Source organism: Pleurodeles waltl, chromosome 4_1 (genome assembly GCF_031143425.1).
Source record: "Pleurodeles waltl isolate 20211129_DDA chromosome 4_1, aPleWal1.hap1.20221129, whole genome shotgun sequence".
Taxonomy (NCBI): Eukaryota; Metazoa; Chordata; class Amphibia; order Caudata; family Salamandridae; genus Pleurodeles; species Pleurodeles waltl.
In genome coordinates this window covers 656,262,178-656,277,671 of record NC_090442.1, presented here as the reverse complement: position 1 = coordinate 656,277,671, position 15,494 = coordinate 656,262,178, and the positions used below count along the sequence as shown (strand labels likewise).

The 15,494-nt window shown below is 39.4% G+C and overlaps 1 protein-coding gene across 4 annotated transcripts in view; it reads right to left on the bottom strand.

The window, feature by feature from the left end:
* CEP83 (centrosomal protein 83) overlaps positions 1-15,494 on the bottom strand; it is a 188,837-nt gene that overhangs the window by 92,080 nt on the left and 81,263 nt on the right. For all 4 annotated transcript variants that reach the window (XM_069229113.1, XM_069229114.1, XM_069229116.1 and 1 more), the window contains 2 exons: positions 9,757-9,871; positions 2,205-2,349 (listed from right to left, as the gene is read on the bottom strand). In XM_069229113.1, the coding sequence (XP_069085214.1) occupies positions 2,205-2,349; positions 9,757-9,871 (260 nt within the window). The remainder of the gene's footprint in view (positions 1-2,204; positions 2,350-9,756; positions 9,872-15,494) is intronic.

Below are 15,494 nucleotides of genomic sequence, written 5' to 3'. Positions count from 1 at the left end.
ATTCCTCTTGTTGTCTATGACCTATAAGCACATTTCATTTTGCCCCTATGCTGAGGGCTCAATCAAGAGGCCTTGCTTACCACTTATGGTTTAGTGGGACGCATTACTCCAAACTTGCTCAGGGCGAGGCCCTTTCATGGAAGAAAGTGTCTATGCTGCCTGGGGCAAGGCTTTAACTACGTGGAGAAAGCACTACCCAATGGCACTCTGATAACCAACTACATTTTCCAGCAGCTCTTAACGATCCCTTTATTTAGAAACAGTGGTGCCATCATAGATCATCTGTTGTCAACTTTCATGTTTCATGGCATCCTCGTAGGCAATCATGCTAAAAGGATGCTGTAGTCAAGAACCTGAGATTTGAGCTTCTGGATTTTGTTTTGCAATGAACAGTTCCTTTTTCGAGTATTTGCTGGAAGACAGTTTGTGAATGTAGAGAAGTATTATGAAAAACCAAGACATGTTGAGAAACAGACTTTGAACTATTTTGAACAAATGACTTTAAACACTGATAAAACTTCAGTAACTGTTCTTTGTATCAGTTGCTGTACGATGTAACAGAAAGGGAAGAATTCTCAGGTCAAGATAACAGTTACAAAGGATGTGTTTATATGCTTGCGCATACAGTCATAGTATGTGATCAACAGAATGTACAGAACTCCTTTAACTGTGGCACAAGAGTTGAGCAGACTAAGTTTACCTTCACCAGATAGCAGATGGTTACAAAGCTTAAATAAAAGGTACTCATCTCTTATGTTTATGTTTCAGGGATAGCAAGTTTCATAATAAAACACAAAGAGGTGGATACAAAGAGACAGGTAAGGTATACAATTTTGCTGTCACAAAAAAGGTAGGACTTTCAAGGCAGGCTACCAAGATATCTCCTACTGCCTTTGCCCCACAGACATCAGTTCTCAGCAGATGTGAGGAGCTAGAATGCTGGGTTTCAGTGCCTGTTTTCTTTTATCCCTTTCCCAATTTCTACTACTGACCATCATATTCTTGTATTATGTGGTCACTGATGGAGGTGGTAAGATATGGAACAGTGCATCACTACTGTCAGATCCAGAGTACAAGGTTAGTGCTTTCTGGCAGTCCCAATTCAGCTCCTACATTTGGGTAAAAGTAAGTAATCATAGCTATTCATTCAGTATCTGTATTGGTTCCACCAAATTTCAAGACAAAAACCTTGGGAGATAGCTACACTATCCTCAGCTCCAGAAGAGTTAAGTGCAGACATTTTCTTGAAGAATCCAAAGTACACTGATGGATTTCTGCTGGCATTTTAGGGATGGCCTCCATAGGGTTCCCACTTGATCACGTTCAAGGGACAATACCACCAATGCCATTAGATTTTCAGATCAACTAAGATCAAACTACAAGTGCTATCCCTATACATTGGTTCAATAAGGGAATAGGTTCAACTGCAATAACCTACTTTTCAGCTGGGACTGGAGTATCAAAGAAATTGCAACTTTGTGATTCCAAGAATGGTGTGTTTTACCAACTGAACAGAACAAATTCTGAGGCAAAAGCAACATGTACGTGAAGGGGAAGCAGATAACAAAATTTTTCATTTTGCAAGGTGAATCTAAAAAGCAAAAAAAAACAAAAAAAAAAACAATTATAACTCTCCTCCCCACCCCCCCAAGCTCATCAAATATATTACTGAGTTTAACTATTGCATTTATGTTCAATCTTCCCTCTCAGGATTGATTGCTCAGGAGTCTGTGCAGTCAGGTCCATTTTAAAGACGTTTTACAGTTTGATACAAAGGTTAAAATGTTTGGCATGGATATGCTGGAACGCTCTTAAGTAATGTTACAATTAAAATAAACAAAATCCATCATAAGAGCAGAAAATTTAAATTAGGATACTTGGCCATCATATGCACTACACATTTTTGATCTCATCAGTCTGCTAATGCATCAAAAACATTTTTACAAAACATACAGCACATCTCGAGTGCGGGAGCACAGAAGTGCCATCATGTTCAACCTTTCTCATGAAAGACTAACGTTTCAAATCAAGTCTTATAATTTCTAATAATACCAAATGAATTATTTAAATTCATGGAGCTCATCCCAACAAAAGGCAACTGCAGAGCACAAATGAAAACCATAGATTAAATCAAAAGGTTAAAATACAAATATTTAAGACGGGTTGGAAACTATACTGTGAGAGAGCATTAAGGAATTGCTTACTTTTCTTCCTGGTGTTCTGTGATGGTTTTGAAGGCGGATTCATTGGCTGCTTGCACTTTTCGTACTATCTCACGATCCTTTTCAGCCAAGAGCTCTTTATGGCGATCAAGTGTTGCCTTCAGAATGTCATTATCTGACCTCAGTACTATTTTTAGAGGTATTTAATATGTTGATTACAAGAAACAGTTAATACAACAATTTGATGGACAACTTAACATGCACATTTTGAGAGTATGTATTACAAGCATATACCTGTCCTTGTAATAGCACTTACACATTTTATAAAAAACATGGATTTCTGTAATACCTTTATAAAATTGTTGTAATCAATTTCCTTATTATAGTGTGACTGTGACATCTCTATTTACTGTAATACACAAATAGCATCATTATTCTACAGGAATAGTTTATAACAACTGTGCAGTGACATCAAACTGCCCAGGATCTCCAAGCAGAATTACAACTGTCAGACAACTAATAAGAGGGAAGTCTAGTTTTTCAGATGTTTTTCTCCTAAGCCATTTCTCAGCAGTTAGTAGCTGGCAGAGGCACATTTTGAGACCATGCTTCTTTATTGCACTGCTGGAGGTTTGCACATCAGAGCAGTACATTGCCTGTTTGTTAACAAACAACTGTGAACCATAAAGGTAGATTTGACAGGGACTAAGCTGCTTAAAATGTGTTTAAAACAATCACACCAGAATTTAGCTTAACATTTGTAACAGATTCCCAAATATCCATTTATTCTATGAACTGGATACCGGAAAATTTACTTAATCCTCGGGGCAAGGTAATATGTCAATGTATTATAACACCTTTCTTAGCATCTGACTTTTTTCTGTCATATTTTTGATGTATGTTACAAGGTATTACAATAATAAAAATTACAAGAAATGCTCAAAGTTGACCAATGAATGCAATGTTGAATTAGTGTAATCTGATGTTTGTTCGGAAAACAATACGGGCTAAGGTTTGTAACAATCTCTGTCTATGTACCCACATGGCCTAGTATAAGATACGTTGGCACAGAGAATGATCTTTCTATTTTTCTTCATTCTTTCGAACACCTCTAGTTTGGAAACATCATGTGACCCCTTTGGTCTCTTGACAAAATCCCTGACCTTTTCAGGGACTCAGAGTTAGTCAGGGTTGTTTGGGAGTGTTCCTTAGTTATACTACAGTGTTTTAATTTCATTGCTAGTGATTGCATCACATAAACTTTCATAATTAAACAGATTTGTTCCATTTTCTGGTGAATGAGGATAACTCGCCTCCCTCCTAGAGGCTCCTCTGTGTGTCCAGTCATTGGTGGATTAAATTATTGCAGCTAGTTACCAAAGGCCAAGTTAAATCAATGGAATATCAATGTGACTGTCAGTCAGTGAACCCTACCCAAGTGTGTATTTTGCTACTGTTTATGACAACCAAATGTTTTTGGATAATCTTGCTATTCTATTCACATTTATGACTATAAGTGAAGCTCTTATCATGCAGAAGGAAATGTCATACATGTAATCCTAGTTCTGCATCGTAGGTACCTTCACTGGAGACATAACATGATTACTTGATACAATGAACTATGTATTTATAAACAACTTTCTTTCCTCCTCTGTTGTGAAACATTACAACAGCAAAAGACATTTCCATTAATTTTATATTTTGCATAGTTCCTTCAAAATTAACTGAGGCTGTGAAGCACACTGCCAGTACTGTGCATCCTAGGAGACATTAAAGAAACAGTGCATCTTTTTTTTAAATCTTTGTATACTTTCAACCCGACAAGCCACTTTTCCTTCATGGCTTGCTCTACCACACAGGGGTGTAGAAGGTCAAATCAAACACCGCAGCACTGTTTGTTAGATGCTGTTATGTTGCCTTTTGTATTGTATTTAGGTGGGTACTACCAAAAAAGAACATGTTTGGAAACAACTGGCATGCTTGTTTTCTGGAGGTTGGTCCTGTCCTTAAGAAAATGGCGCCTTTTACCTCCAGTTCAAGACATGGATGATGATTTTTCAATTTACATGCGCAAGCTGGAATATTCTACCTTTAGGACTTTCAGTAAAAGATGTAGAAACAAGGGGAAACAATTGTGTTACACTGCTTAAGTTCTGAGAGTGAAGAACATTTTACATATTTGCTTGTGGTGCAAGTAGAAACAGGTGACGTGTTAGGCAGGTTTCAGCAAGTGCACAGGAATTTTATTTCACACCACAGATAAGTCATTTTGCAATTGATTTCTGCACCAGTGATCACTGGGAAAAATGTTGGTAGATCAAGGACCTCGCTGCTGTGTTACCCTCTATGTTTATCTTCAGTGGTTTCTTGGAGGTGATACTGTGGGACCAGATAACGATCTCTAAAAATAATAAAAAAAATACAGGAAATAATGTTAGTGATCCCATTTTAGCTGAGGTGTGATAGTCACTGCTAATGCCGTGGAGCTGTCAACGAAATGGGTGAAGGTACTTCAGAGTGAAAAGCACTTCATAGCCTGTAAGCAATTGTGAAAGCATCCTTTCTGTGAAACCTGGCTAGGTTCAGCTTGAGGATCTTTTTGCTTATAACCATGTGCTGGTAAGGTAAATCCTGAGTGCCATATATTCTGGGAGTTGAATTAGATAGCTGTATGTGTTGCAGGCTATAGATATAGTGGGGATCCGAAGCAACCCAATGTTGAGGTGACAAGAGCCTAGTAAAATAGCCACATTTTTGGAGCCCAACACAGGACTGGCCGCCACATGAAAGACCACTTTCAGGGGAGCAAATATAACCTTAGGAACATCAGGCAAGATTAACTGCCTGTAATCTACTCTAACAGGTCTTAGTAGTCTTAACTGATTATCTGCACCATCTTCCAGGTTTTCGAGATGACTAAAAAGGATTTGGCACGGTTTAGACTGAAAATAATTTGGCACGGTTTAGCATGAGGAGATTTATAGTTAACAAGGTCAGTAAACCATCCATTTTTAAATTTGTAGGCAGATTAATTTTAGGGTGAACTTTGTTTTCATGAGATCTCTATTGAGATTGCAACTGGCCACCTAGTTTTAAGACTTTTAGCTAGCGCTCAGATGCATTCAGGTGAGTTTCATCAGCCAAATTGTGGCAAATAATATGTCCTGACAGTAGTGGAAGGGAAAGGTGGGACGCTGTGACACAATATGCAGAGATTTTCTCACAGACACTCAGAAACCATGACTGGACCATCACAAAATAAGAAAGAAAAATGGTCCTAAGTCGCTAAAACATTAAAGTCATGTTTTCCTGTGCCCAAAAGAAAGAATTTGAAATGCATGCTAAGTTGTATGAAAAGGACATAGCTAAGGAGAAGGAGTCACTAGAAAAATGAATATCCCAGTGATTCCTAGCAATTTTGGCTAAGAAGGCTGAAAAGATTTTGCATATGAGCACTTTGCATGGCAGCATAATAACCTTGTCACCTTTGAACAAATAATAATGAGCTTGCCAGTATGTTAGTATGATCGTAACATTGTACTGGAATTCAGCCTATCAAAAACTTGAACCGCACCCACAATTGAGACACTATCTGCTCATTGCAATGTTAGCTGGGTTGTTTCTAGTCAATTGGATGCCTTTTGGGGTAAGCAACAGCTTTCTCCATTTCCCTACGGGAATAGCAACAGCCTTCACCAACAGCATTCTCCATTTTGAAAGGGTTGTGCACCATTTGGTGTGCAATCTGAGAGACTGTGAGTAATGCTTAGATGTAGACATGCTGATGTTTTACAAAGGAGGACGAAACACATACTGATATCAAAAGAAATATGAAGTGGCTTGTGAATAAAGATCCATCACTCATGAAAGAATAGTGTCAACTCTACAGAAAAAAAGTAAAATATTTAGGCCATACAAGTGAAAGTAAGCCATCAACCCAAAACAATCTTTAATTATAGAAATTTCATGGACTGCATCCAGAGGATAATAATTTTTTGGGGGGCTTATGTGACTAGCATGCAAATTTTGGGTAACATGGTAATGAAAATGAAGAAAAAGAAGGATACTTTATAAAGGGGTGCAATTTCAGTGGGGAAATCCACGAGGAAGACTTGTTTGGACTGGTTATACAGGATAATATAAAGGCTATTACTTAAAGACATTTTGACATTAACAGAAATATTATGGGTGATGCATGCGGATCTAACTTACGGCCAGTATTGTAGTCCGAATGGTGAAGAAACATAGGGGGTTATTACAACTTTGGAGGAGGTGTTAATCCGTCCCAAAAGTGACGGTAAAGTGACGGATATACCACCAGCCGGATTACGAGTCCATTATATCCTATGGAACTCATAATACGGCTGGTGGTATATCCGTCACTTTACTGTCACTTTTGGGACGGATTAACACCTCCTCCAAAGTTGTAATAACCCCCATAGTGTATGCATCAAGAGTGTTAACTGTGAGGTGTTGGTATCTGTGTTACAAACATTTCAGCAACGTGTGGAGTTCAAGAGCACAATGTATTTTATCTTTCTCTAATGCGTATCAAGAACAAGATGGTTCAAATTTAATATTTTCACATCAAAAAATATTTGAAAAATGTATTTACCACAGTTAGTTAATAAACATTGTTTGCCATATTTGTACACTTCCTAGGGCAAAGGTCAGTTGAAAAAGTTAAACCAGGTCATTTGAAGTGAAAAAGGAATCAAAATTCTGTTCTCCTTTGAAACTTGTTCATGTTGGGAAACAGAGGAAAAGCACAGACTATCTTGGAATCTTAAGAGTATCTAGGTGTTGAATATGGAATGGAAAATGTGGTGCGCAGAAATTTGAGAATGGAGTGTTCAAGGAACAGGGATGTGTGACTAAATACGAAGGCAAGGCGGTGAGTTTTTTTTTTTTAACAGGTTTCCACATTTGACAGAGTCTGCTGCAGGACAGGTGGAGGTACATACTGGAAGGTGCATTTGAATACTGCTAATAATAGGTGTAAATTGTTATGTGGTGGGATTCTAATTTTCAGCCATTCGGGATTTCTGTATTAGATGGAAAATGCACGTTTTACATTAAGAAAGTTTGAGGCTAAACATTTAGTAGCCTGTGTTTCAGATTTGATAGCTAGATGCAGTTTGGATGGGTCTTGCTATGGAGAGTTGTGCATGGCACGTTAATGTCTGCATTATGTGTGAGCTTTCTGTTTGAAGGGGTGCAGGTAGAAAAGTGTGTTTGATTAAAGGAATGCTTTTTAAAGTCCCTGTGATGTGTATACGGTGTAATGATCAATTCAAATTTGCATGGAATCAACTGAGGTGGAAGTGATAGCTAATACTGGTGTAGAGGTTGTGTATAATCTTTTCCTGTTTTTTGCATACTATTAAATACTTCTGTTTCTCAAAGTGCCGAACCTTTACCTCAGCTTTACGAATGGAAGATATATTGAAGATAACATTTCATATCATTGCATGTCCTGTCCGTAAGTTAAAAACAAGTGGAGGAGTAAACAACTGCTTGAGAGGAGCAGTATAATACCCCTATCATGCTTACAACTCCTGCACTGATAATATGCCAAGGCAAGGGCTATTTACAGAGCCACAGACACATAACAAAAAAGTGGTATAAACAGCAGTTATTGCCCTTTGCAGAGAGTGGCAAACCCATGACCCCATAGTCTAACCAAAAAGGTAATATAATTTAAAGACGCCAAAGGTCTCTATTTGCTTCATGTCCCTGACACTAATACTACAAGGCAGGCAAACAGCAGTTACTTAATGCAAGTCTTCTAAGAAGTCCGATTTGATAGGCCACCCACAGCATGGCAGCAAGATCTCATCAAGTTAAAGATTTGTCTCTGACATCTTCCACGATCAGCAGGTTATGAAAATGAAAACCACCAAGGAATATTCAGCCTGTCATGCTTCTGAGGTTGGCAAATTCAGTACAAATAAATTGAGAACAGTAACACGTGACTGACAGAACTTAGAAAAAGGCAAATCTTTGGTACGAAGTGCTAAAAAGCAAAACAAGTAGCATGACGACTTGCTCGAAGAAGAAAAACACTTTTTGAGAGACAGAGATGTATTACACGTTTGCAACACTTAGCTGCTTCCTCCTCTTGCTGCTCCTGTTGTCAGTAAATACCAGAATCAGCTGTAGTCACAGCAGCAACTGATCCATGTACGGTGGGGACTGTGGAAGTTAGATGTATACTTAGCTTTTTGCCTCTCTCTTATCACGTGCACACTACTTTTGCCTCTGGCAGAACAGAGAGACTCATGGGGTCTGTGGACGATTCCACCGTCTACAGCCACTGTCATCATTGCACAATAATAACAACAGCAGTGGCCCGAGAAAGAAGTGCAAATCCTCCTTTAACTTTCCAGGAGAACAACTTCTGCAGTAAGGAGTGTCTGTAGGGTGAGAAACTGGAATGATAAAGACAACAGTTTATGGTGGCACCTACATCACAATGCCACACCATTGTTTTCCATGGCCTTCTCAATATTCCTATGTTCTGACATAACATTTATTGGCCAACTTGGAGCATTTGCACAGGAGAAAATGCCTAGAAATAGGTCTGTTTGAAAATCTTTACATGTCAATTGTTGTATAGAGTGATCTCATTAATACAGTGATCTCATTAATTTTAACTTCCATACTAAAGATGTTCATAGTGCAGCCTTGTGTTTTGACTTGCTATGCCAGGAAAGGGACATTCCTAATATGGTGACTGTTTTATTTGTCTTATTTGAGAAAATCAAGTTACGGACTACCAATACAACTAAAACTAAGAAAGTTTCAATGACCATTATTAAGACAATGTGAGCAACCAACGAACAATGAGTAACTCTACTAGTCTCAGGGCTATGCCTTTGGTTCAAATGAAAATATTCATTTTTGGTAGTTCATAAAAATTACTTTGTGTTTGCCGGGAAATCTACAAGGATAGTAGATTACTCTGAGTCTCCATAACCCTGAAGCAATGTTTTTTACACCTGTGAAAATTTGTAAAATTTGGGTTGGTAAACATTGCAAACATAGTTTAACATTTTTTGCAAACACATAGAAAAATACAATTATTGCAGCATTTATAGGATCTGTTTTCCTACTCTGTCAACAAGATGGGGTGCTTGGGCTACCCAATGTACACTGTTCCCATGTTTAGCATTTCAGTGTACAGAATAGAAACTAAAGGTCATTGTGAAAGTATGAGAAATGCTTCAATATAAGGCTATATGGGAGTTCATCATACCGCAATGGCTGCTCACTTGTAGCAGTTTTATTGTCAGTAATGTTACCACACCAACATTTAGCAAGTGAGATTTAGAACAGTAAAATTCTCAAATCCAGATTTTGTGAATTATGAACATAAAAATTCCAAACATAACTCAAAAAATACTGCAACACATTTTTGTTCATAAGGTTGCCTTCTATGATATGCATATTCTGCCAAGATTCCAGTTAATAGCATTAAAAGCATTGATACATGTCCATCATCAACACAGCTAGGGAAAGCTGTTAACATCTTATAAACAAACAAATGTATCTAAGTCTTTGAAACGGTTACAATGCATAATATAAATGTTACCGTCTAATTCAGTTTGAATCTTTTCCTTCCCTCTGTCACTTTCACTCTTACTCTTAGCGGCTTCCAGTTTGACATTTGCTATTTCGATTTTATGGGTATGCATAAGCTCCTCCACCTGTTAATACAAATTTGGAATATCTTTATTTTCCTTATTCATTTATTCCTTTATTATTATTTACTTATTTCATTGTTGTCCTTATTTTCCTATCATATGAAAACTAAAGAAGTAGGAAAAGACATCTGATATTTAGATTGCGAACACTGACAACACCAGTTGGTGCCCATACGCGTACAACTTCTATTAACACATCCACATAGCTAACCGATTTAAGCAAAGATGAAGCCCGAAACACACATAAGCACACCTGTAGACCCACAGACCTTGATTCCTACAGTCATGTATGCAAGGGTGTGGAAATTAATAAAATATCTACTTGTCCATGGGACAGGTTGCTTCTTAAATCTACTTGCCCTGTAAAAAAAATTAAAAAAACTACTTGTCTCTTTGGTGCCATGTAGTGCAGCGACAAATTATGGCATCAATCTAATTATGTAAGAGCTCTGATAATGGCAGGGCTAATACTATAGTAGGGCTTGAATATTAGCAATTTCAAACCCTGCTGTAGCAATTTCCTTATTTTGCCACCTTTATGCAGATCTACATACTGGGGCTGGAAAAAGCAGTAAGCAATAGATCCAGGGTTGGAATGCCTGCGAGTCTCTGCAAAACTACTAACTTGTATGTTTTAAGGATTTTCATCAGCTCTTCTCTAATCTTTTCCCATTCTGAGAAACGTTTGAATTTTACCCCTGACAAAGGAAGAAGTAGAAGTTCTTCCAGGGTTGGGAAAAAAGTGGAGGGAAAGTGAACTTGTAAACGTTTAGTAGATTTTCACATGAGCAAATCTACACTTGCATATTTGTGTGTATTAAAATGCAGTTCACAAATATTTTCTCAGAGTACGATTTCCTGGTCTACTTCGGTAACTTCTTGTGAAGTCATGAAAGGCATTAATTCAAAGACATATACCATGGGTGCACATTTGTGATTAAGAATTGGGTTCCTAATTAGGTCTGGCAGTAACCAAGACATTTTGTTTTTATTAAAATTCTATTTCTCTATCTATTGGCTGGCTTTACTATGAGTGATGGCATTCTGCTCTTCCACAGGAAGCAAGTTGGCACACAAAGTAGTTTGTTCAGTGCCAGGAACTACTGTGGCAATGTGTGCTTTCTGGGACCAAAAGACTTTTTGGGCCTTTTTGTCAGTGTTTGTTAAAATGGTAAGGACCTGGCTGCTCCCACAATAATAAATGGTTACAAGAACCATGTCAAAACAAGACACGCATTGACAAAACCAAAAGACTGACCACCAATGTCGGATCGGTTGGCTTTCCCAGTGCTTGTTTATTTTCATGTTTCCCATAATCTTGTTGAAAATAGTTACACCGATTTTCCATTATCAATAATTTTTGGGAAATAACAGCATGCATCAACACATTTTACTAAATGATGCTTCAAAGAAATAGTACCCAACATTTCCCAGTAATTTAGCAAAATATTTTTTCCGACCTGCATTTTCTTTCTGAACATTTTATTATGAAGGCAAAGACTTATTAATCTTGCTTACAAGCTTCTGAAAAATGTGCATCTAACCAGAGAACATTCTGGAAGCATTATAAGTAGCCTCATATTGTTACAATTTTGAAACCCATGTACATTTATTTTTTATTTGAACCACTGTCAGTAGTGCAGTGTGACCGTACGTTTATTAGAGTGCTCACCCTAATAATAAAGGCTTTGCATTCATGAACCCTAATACAAGTTCAAACAGCATTATCATATGAACACAAATATTACCTCAACTACAGACAGTTCCCTTCCCTGTAAACTGGTAGCCAAAGAGTTTGTGTTGCAAGGGGTTGCTATTACTTGTCCGAAGGACAAAATAAACATCAACATGTGTTGTCCTTGACCCCAAACAGTATGTCTTCAGCATCAAGCTATAGGAATTCCACACCCCTGTGCTTGTGTAGATAAGAGTCTGCAGTTAGAATACAATGCACAAATACACATCCCTCCTGAAACAGAGACCACCTGACACACAGCCACTCATATACATTGAGCAAGAGACACTACCTTACTCTGGTTGGTTACTTATTTGCATAGTTCTTTAGACTGCATTAAAGCCTTCTTAAAAGACCTTAAAGAGTTAAATGGAGGAACCAAGAAACAGAATGAATGAGGGAAAGGAATGATCTTCCCCAAGAAGGAACAGCAATCTGCAGCTAACCATAGGGGTTTGGTTAGCAAGGAGGAAATAAAACAGGACGGTATAGGTGGCATAAATCAGGCAAGGTGATGGCAGCAAACAATGTCAGGAATTAAGGGAGGAATGTTTGGAAGACTATTAGCGGGATACCAAGGCACAACCGGAATATCCAGGTTCCCATGTACATAAAAAAAAAAGAAACACAGAAGCTAAGACAGAGACAAACATACAGTCACACAGCACATACGCAAGAGCAAAGAGGGAGCTGAATGGATAGAACGTGTGAATGATGCTGGTTTCTTGTCCTCTTATCCCTTAGATCTTTTGCTGGTGAAATGAAATTTAAGGCAGAGGAAAGGATGGTGTCAGTCACTGGCCTCTCAATGGAGAAATCACTTGTACTAGGTGATGGAATACTTCAGTCTACTTGCCTCATCAATCTTTTTCAACCTTCGAGTGATTATTATTTTGTAACACAGTAGTACTATCTGCATTCACACAACGTGCTTTGCTTCTCAGATGGAATGATACATATGTGCCTGTGAAAGTAAGAAAAATCAATTTCTTTAACCTACAAAAATTGGGTTTGATGTCAGGTATACCAAATATAGCATACAGCCCTCAACTAAGCATTTACAAATGCTGGTCATACTATATATTGGTTATTTGAAGTAAATGAAGATACAACTCCGAGACTGAACTGCGTTTGCTAAAAATAAAAGCCACAACCAGATATTGCACTCCACAAACACGGAGTAAGCCAGCTAATATTTTCATAATCCTGCTTTTAACCAAACTGAAGGCCAGATTTATATGTTGGTGTTAAGGGTACTCCACCGCCAACATAAATATCTGACCACTAGATTTAGAAGTGGGTGGGCCTTAGGTTTAAACATGACAGAGACTGCTCTGTCTCTGCCATGACTAAACCTTTCAGATGGTCCAATGGAGTAAGGAGCGGCAGAGACTGACCTATATGCCTGCCCACCTAATTTAGATGAGCGGACATAGAGATCGGTTTTCAGTCCCTGTCACCGCCAGAAAAGGCCTGGATGTAAGAGGTAGCGAAAACTCCTAAATGCTCCCTTCAGAGGGGAGCATTTTCTTTTTTTTAAATAAAATAACAAAAGTTTGATGGAGAGCTCAGTGTTGTTCATGCAGCCGTGCACCAAGCTTTAAACAGCACACACAGGAACAGCCATTACCGCGGTTCCTGCCAATACTTTGGAAATGTATTGGTAGTAATTTCTAAATTTGGCAGCTAGACTAGTCTCTGCCTGGAGGATGTTAAGTCCTCTGCCAGGAGAAGAGATATTACTCTGTCTGCCAAATTATAAATTGGGCCCCAAGTATGCCTTGATAACTAGAAGATGAAAAATTATTAGAAAATATGGATTGCATTTGAGAACTTTTACTAAGTTAAACAAATATTTGGAGCTTGTTTGTCATTGTGTTGCTTTCACGCTAATTAACTGGTAATCATTTAACTACACCAAAGAAAAAATGTCAACGTCTACACACAGTTTTTCTGTGTTTGCAATCTGAGTCTATTACATTTCCTTGCTGACATTTGCAGACTTGTAATAATCACTGTAATGCAGCAAGTGGTGTAGCCACTAAACCTTAGGACGACATTATCTGCAAGAAGGCATGGATCATGGAACTACCACAACAAATGATTCCCTGAAAATGTTCTCTTTACAAACTGCACCATGTTTCTACCACACCAGTGGGCCAGCAATGAAAACTGGAAGTGTATTACCATTTAGAAATGCTACACTCCATTTCTGAATGACAAGCTTTCCAACTTCTGTGGAAGAACCATAAATCAAGTGTAGGAAGTTGGCTCTGTATGCACTATTTCAAAGTAAGGAATTGTATGCACAGAGTCCAAGGGTTCCCCTTAGAGGTAAGATAGTGGCAAAAAGAGATAATACTAATGCTCTATTTTGTGGTAGTGTGGTCGAGCAGTAGGCTTATCAAAGGAGTAGTGTTAAGCATTTGTTGTACATACACACAGGCAATAAATGAGGCAACACACACTCAGAGACAACTCCAGGCCAATAGGTTTTTGTTATATCTTTTCTTAGTTTATTTTAAGAACCACAGGTTCAAATTCTACATGTAATATCTCATTGGAAAGGTATTGCAGGTAAGTACTTTAGGAACTTTGAATAATCACAATAGCATATATACCTTTTACATAAAACACATATAGCTATTTCAAAAGTGGACACAGTGCAATTTTCAACAGTTCCTAGGGGAGGTAAGTTATTGGTAGTTCTTGTAGGTAAGTAAACCACCTACGGGGTTCAAATTGGGGTCCAAGGTAGCCCACCATTGGGGGTTCAGAGCAACCTCAAAGTTACCACACCAGCAGCTCAGGGCCGGTCAGGTGCAGAGTTCAAAGTGGTGCCCAAAACACATAGGCTTCAATGGAGAAGGGGGTGCCCCGGTTCCAGTCTGCCATCAGGTAAGTACCCGCGTCTTCGGAGGGCAGACCAGGGGGGTTTTGTAGGGCACCGTGGGGGGACACAAGTCAGCACAAAAAGTACACCCTCAGCAGCATGGGGGCGGCCGGGTGCAGTGTGCAAACACACGTCGGGTTTTCAATAGGTTTCAATGAGAGACCAAGGGGTCTCTTCAGCGGTGCAGGCAGGCAAGGGGGGGGGCTCCTCGGGGTAGCCACCACCTGGGCAAGGGAAAGGGCCTCTGGGGGTCACTCCTGCACTGGAGTTCCGATCCTTCAGGTCCTGGGGGCTGCGGGTGCAGGGTCTTTTCCAGGCGTCGGGATTTTGGATACAGACAGTCGCGGTCAGGGGGAGCCTCGGGATTCCCTCTGCAGGCGTCACTGTGGGGGATCAGGGGGGACAACTTTGGTTACTCACAGTCTCGGAGTCACTGGGGGGTCCTCCCTGTAGCGTTGTTTCTCCACCAGTCGAGTCGGGGTCGTCGGGTGCAGTGTTGCAAGTCTCACGCTTCTTGCGGGGATTGCAGGGGTCTTTAAATCTGCTCCTCTGGAAACAAAGTTGCAGTCTTTGTTGAACAGGGCCGCTGTTCTCGGGAGTTTCTTGGTCTTTTGGAAGCAGGGCAGTCCTCTGAGGATTCAGAGGTCGCTGGTCCTGGGGAAAGCGTCGCTGGAGCAGTTTTCTTCTGAAGGAGGGAGACAGGCCGGTAGGGCTGGGGCCAAAGCAGTTGGTGTCTCCGTCTTCTCTGCAGGGGTTTTTCAGCTCAGCAGTCCTCTTCTTCGTAAGTTGCAGGAATCTAAATTCTTAGGTTCAGGGGAGCCTTTAAATACAAAATTTAAGGGCGTGTTTAGGTCTGCGGGGTTAGTAGCCAATGGCTACTAGCCCTGAGGGTGGGTACACCCTCTATGTGCCTCCTCCCAGGGGGAGGGGGTCACATTTCTATCCCTATTGGGGGAATGCTCCATCTGCAAGATGGAGGATTTCTAAAAGTTAGAGTC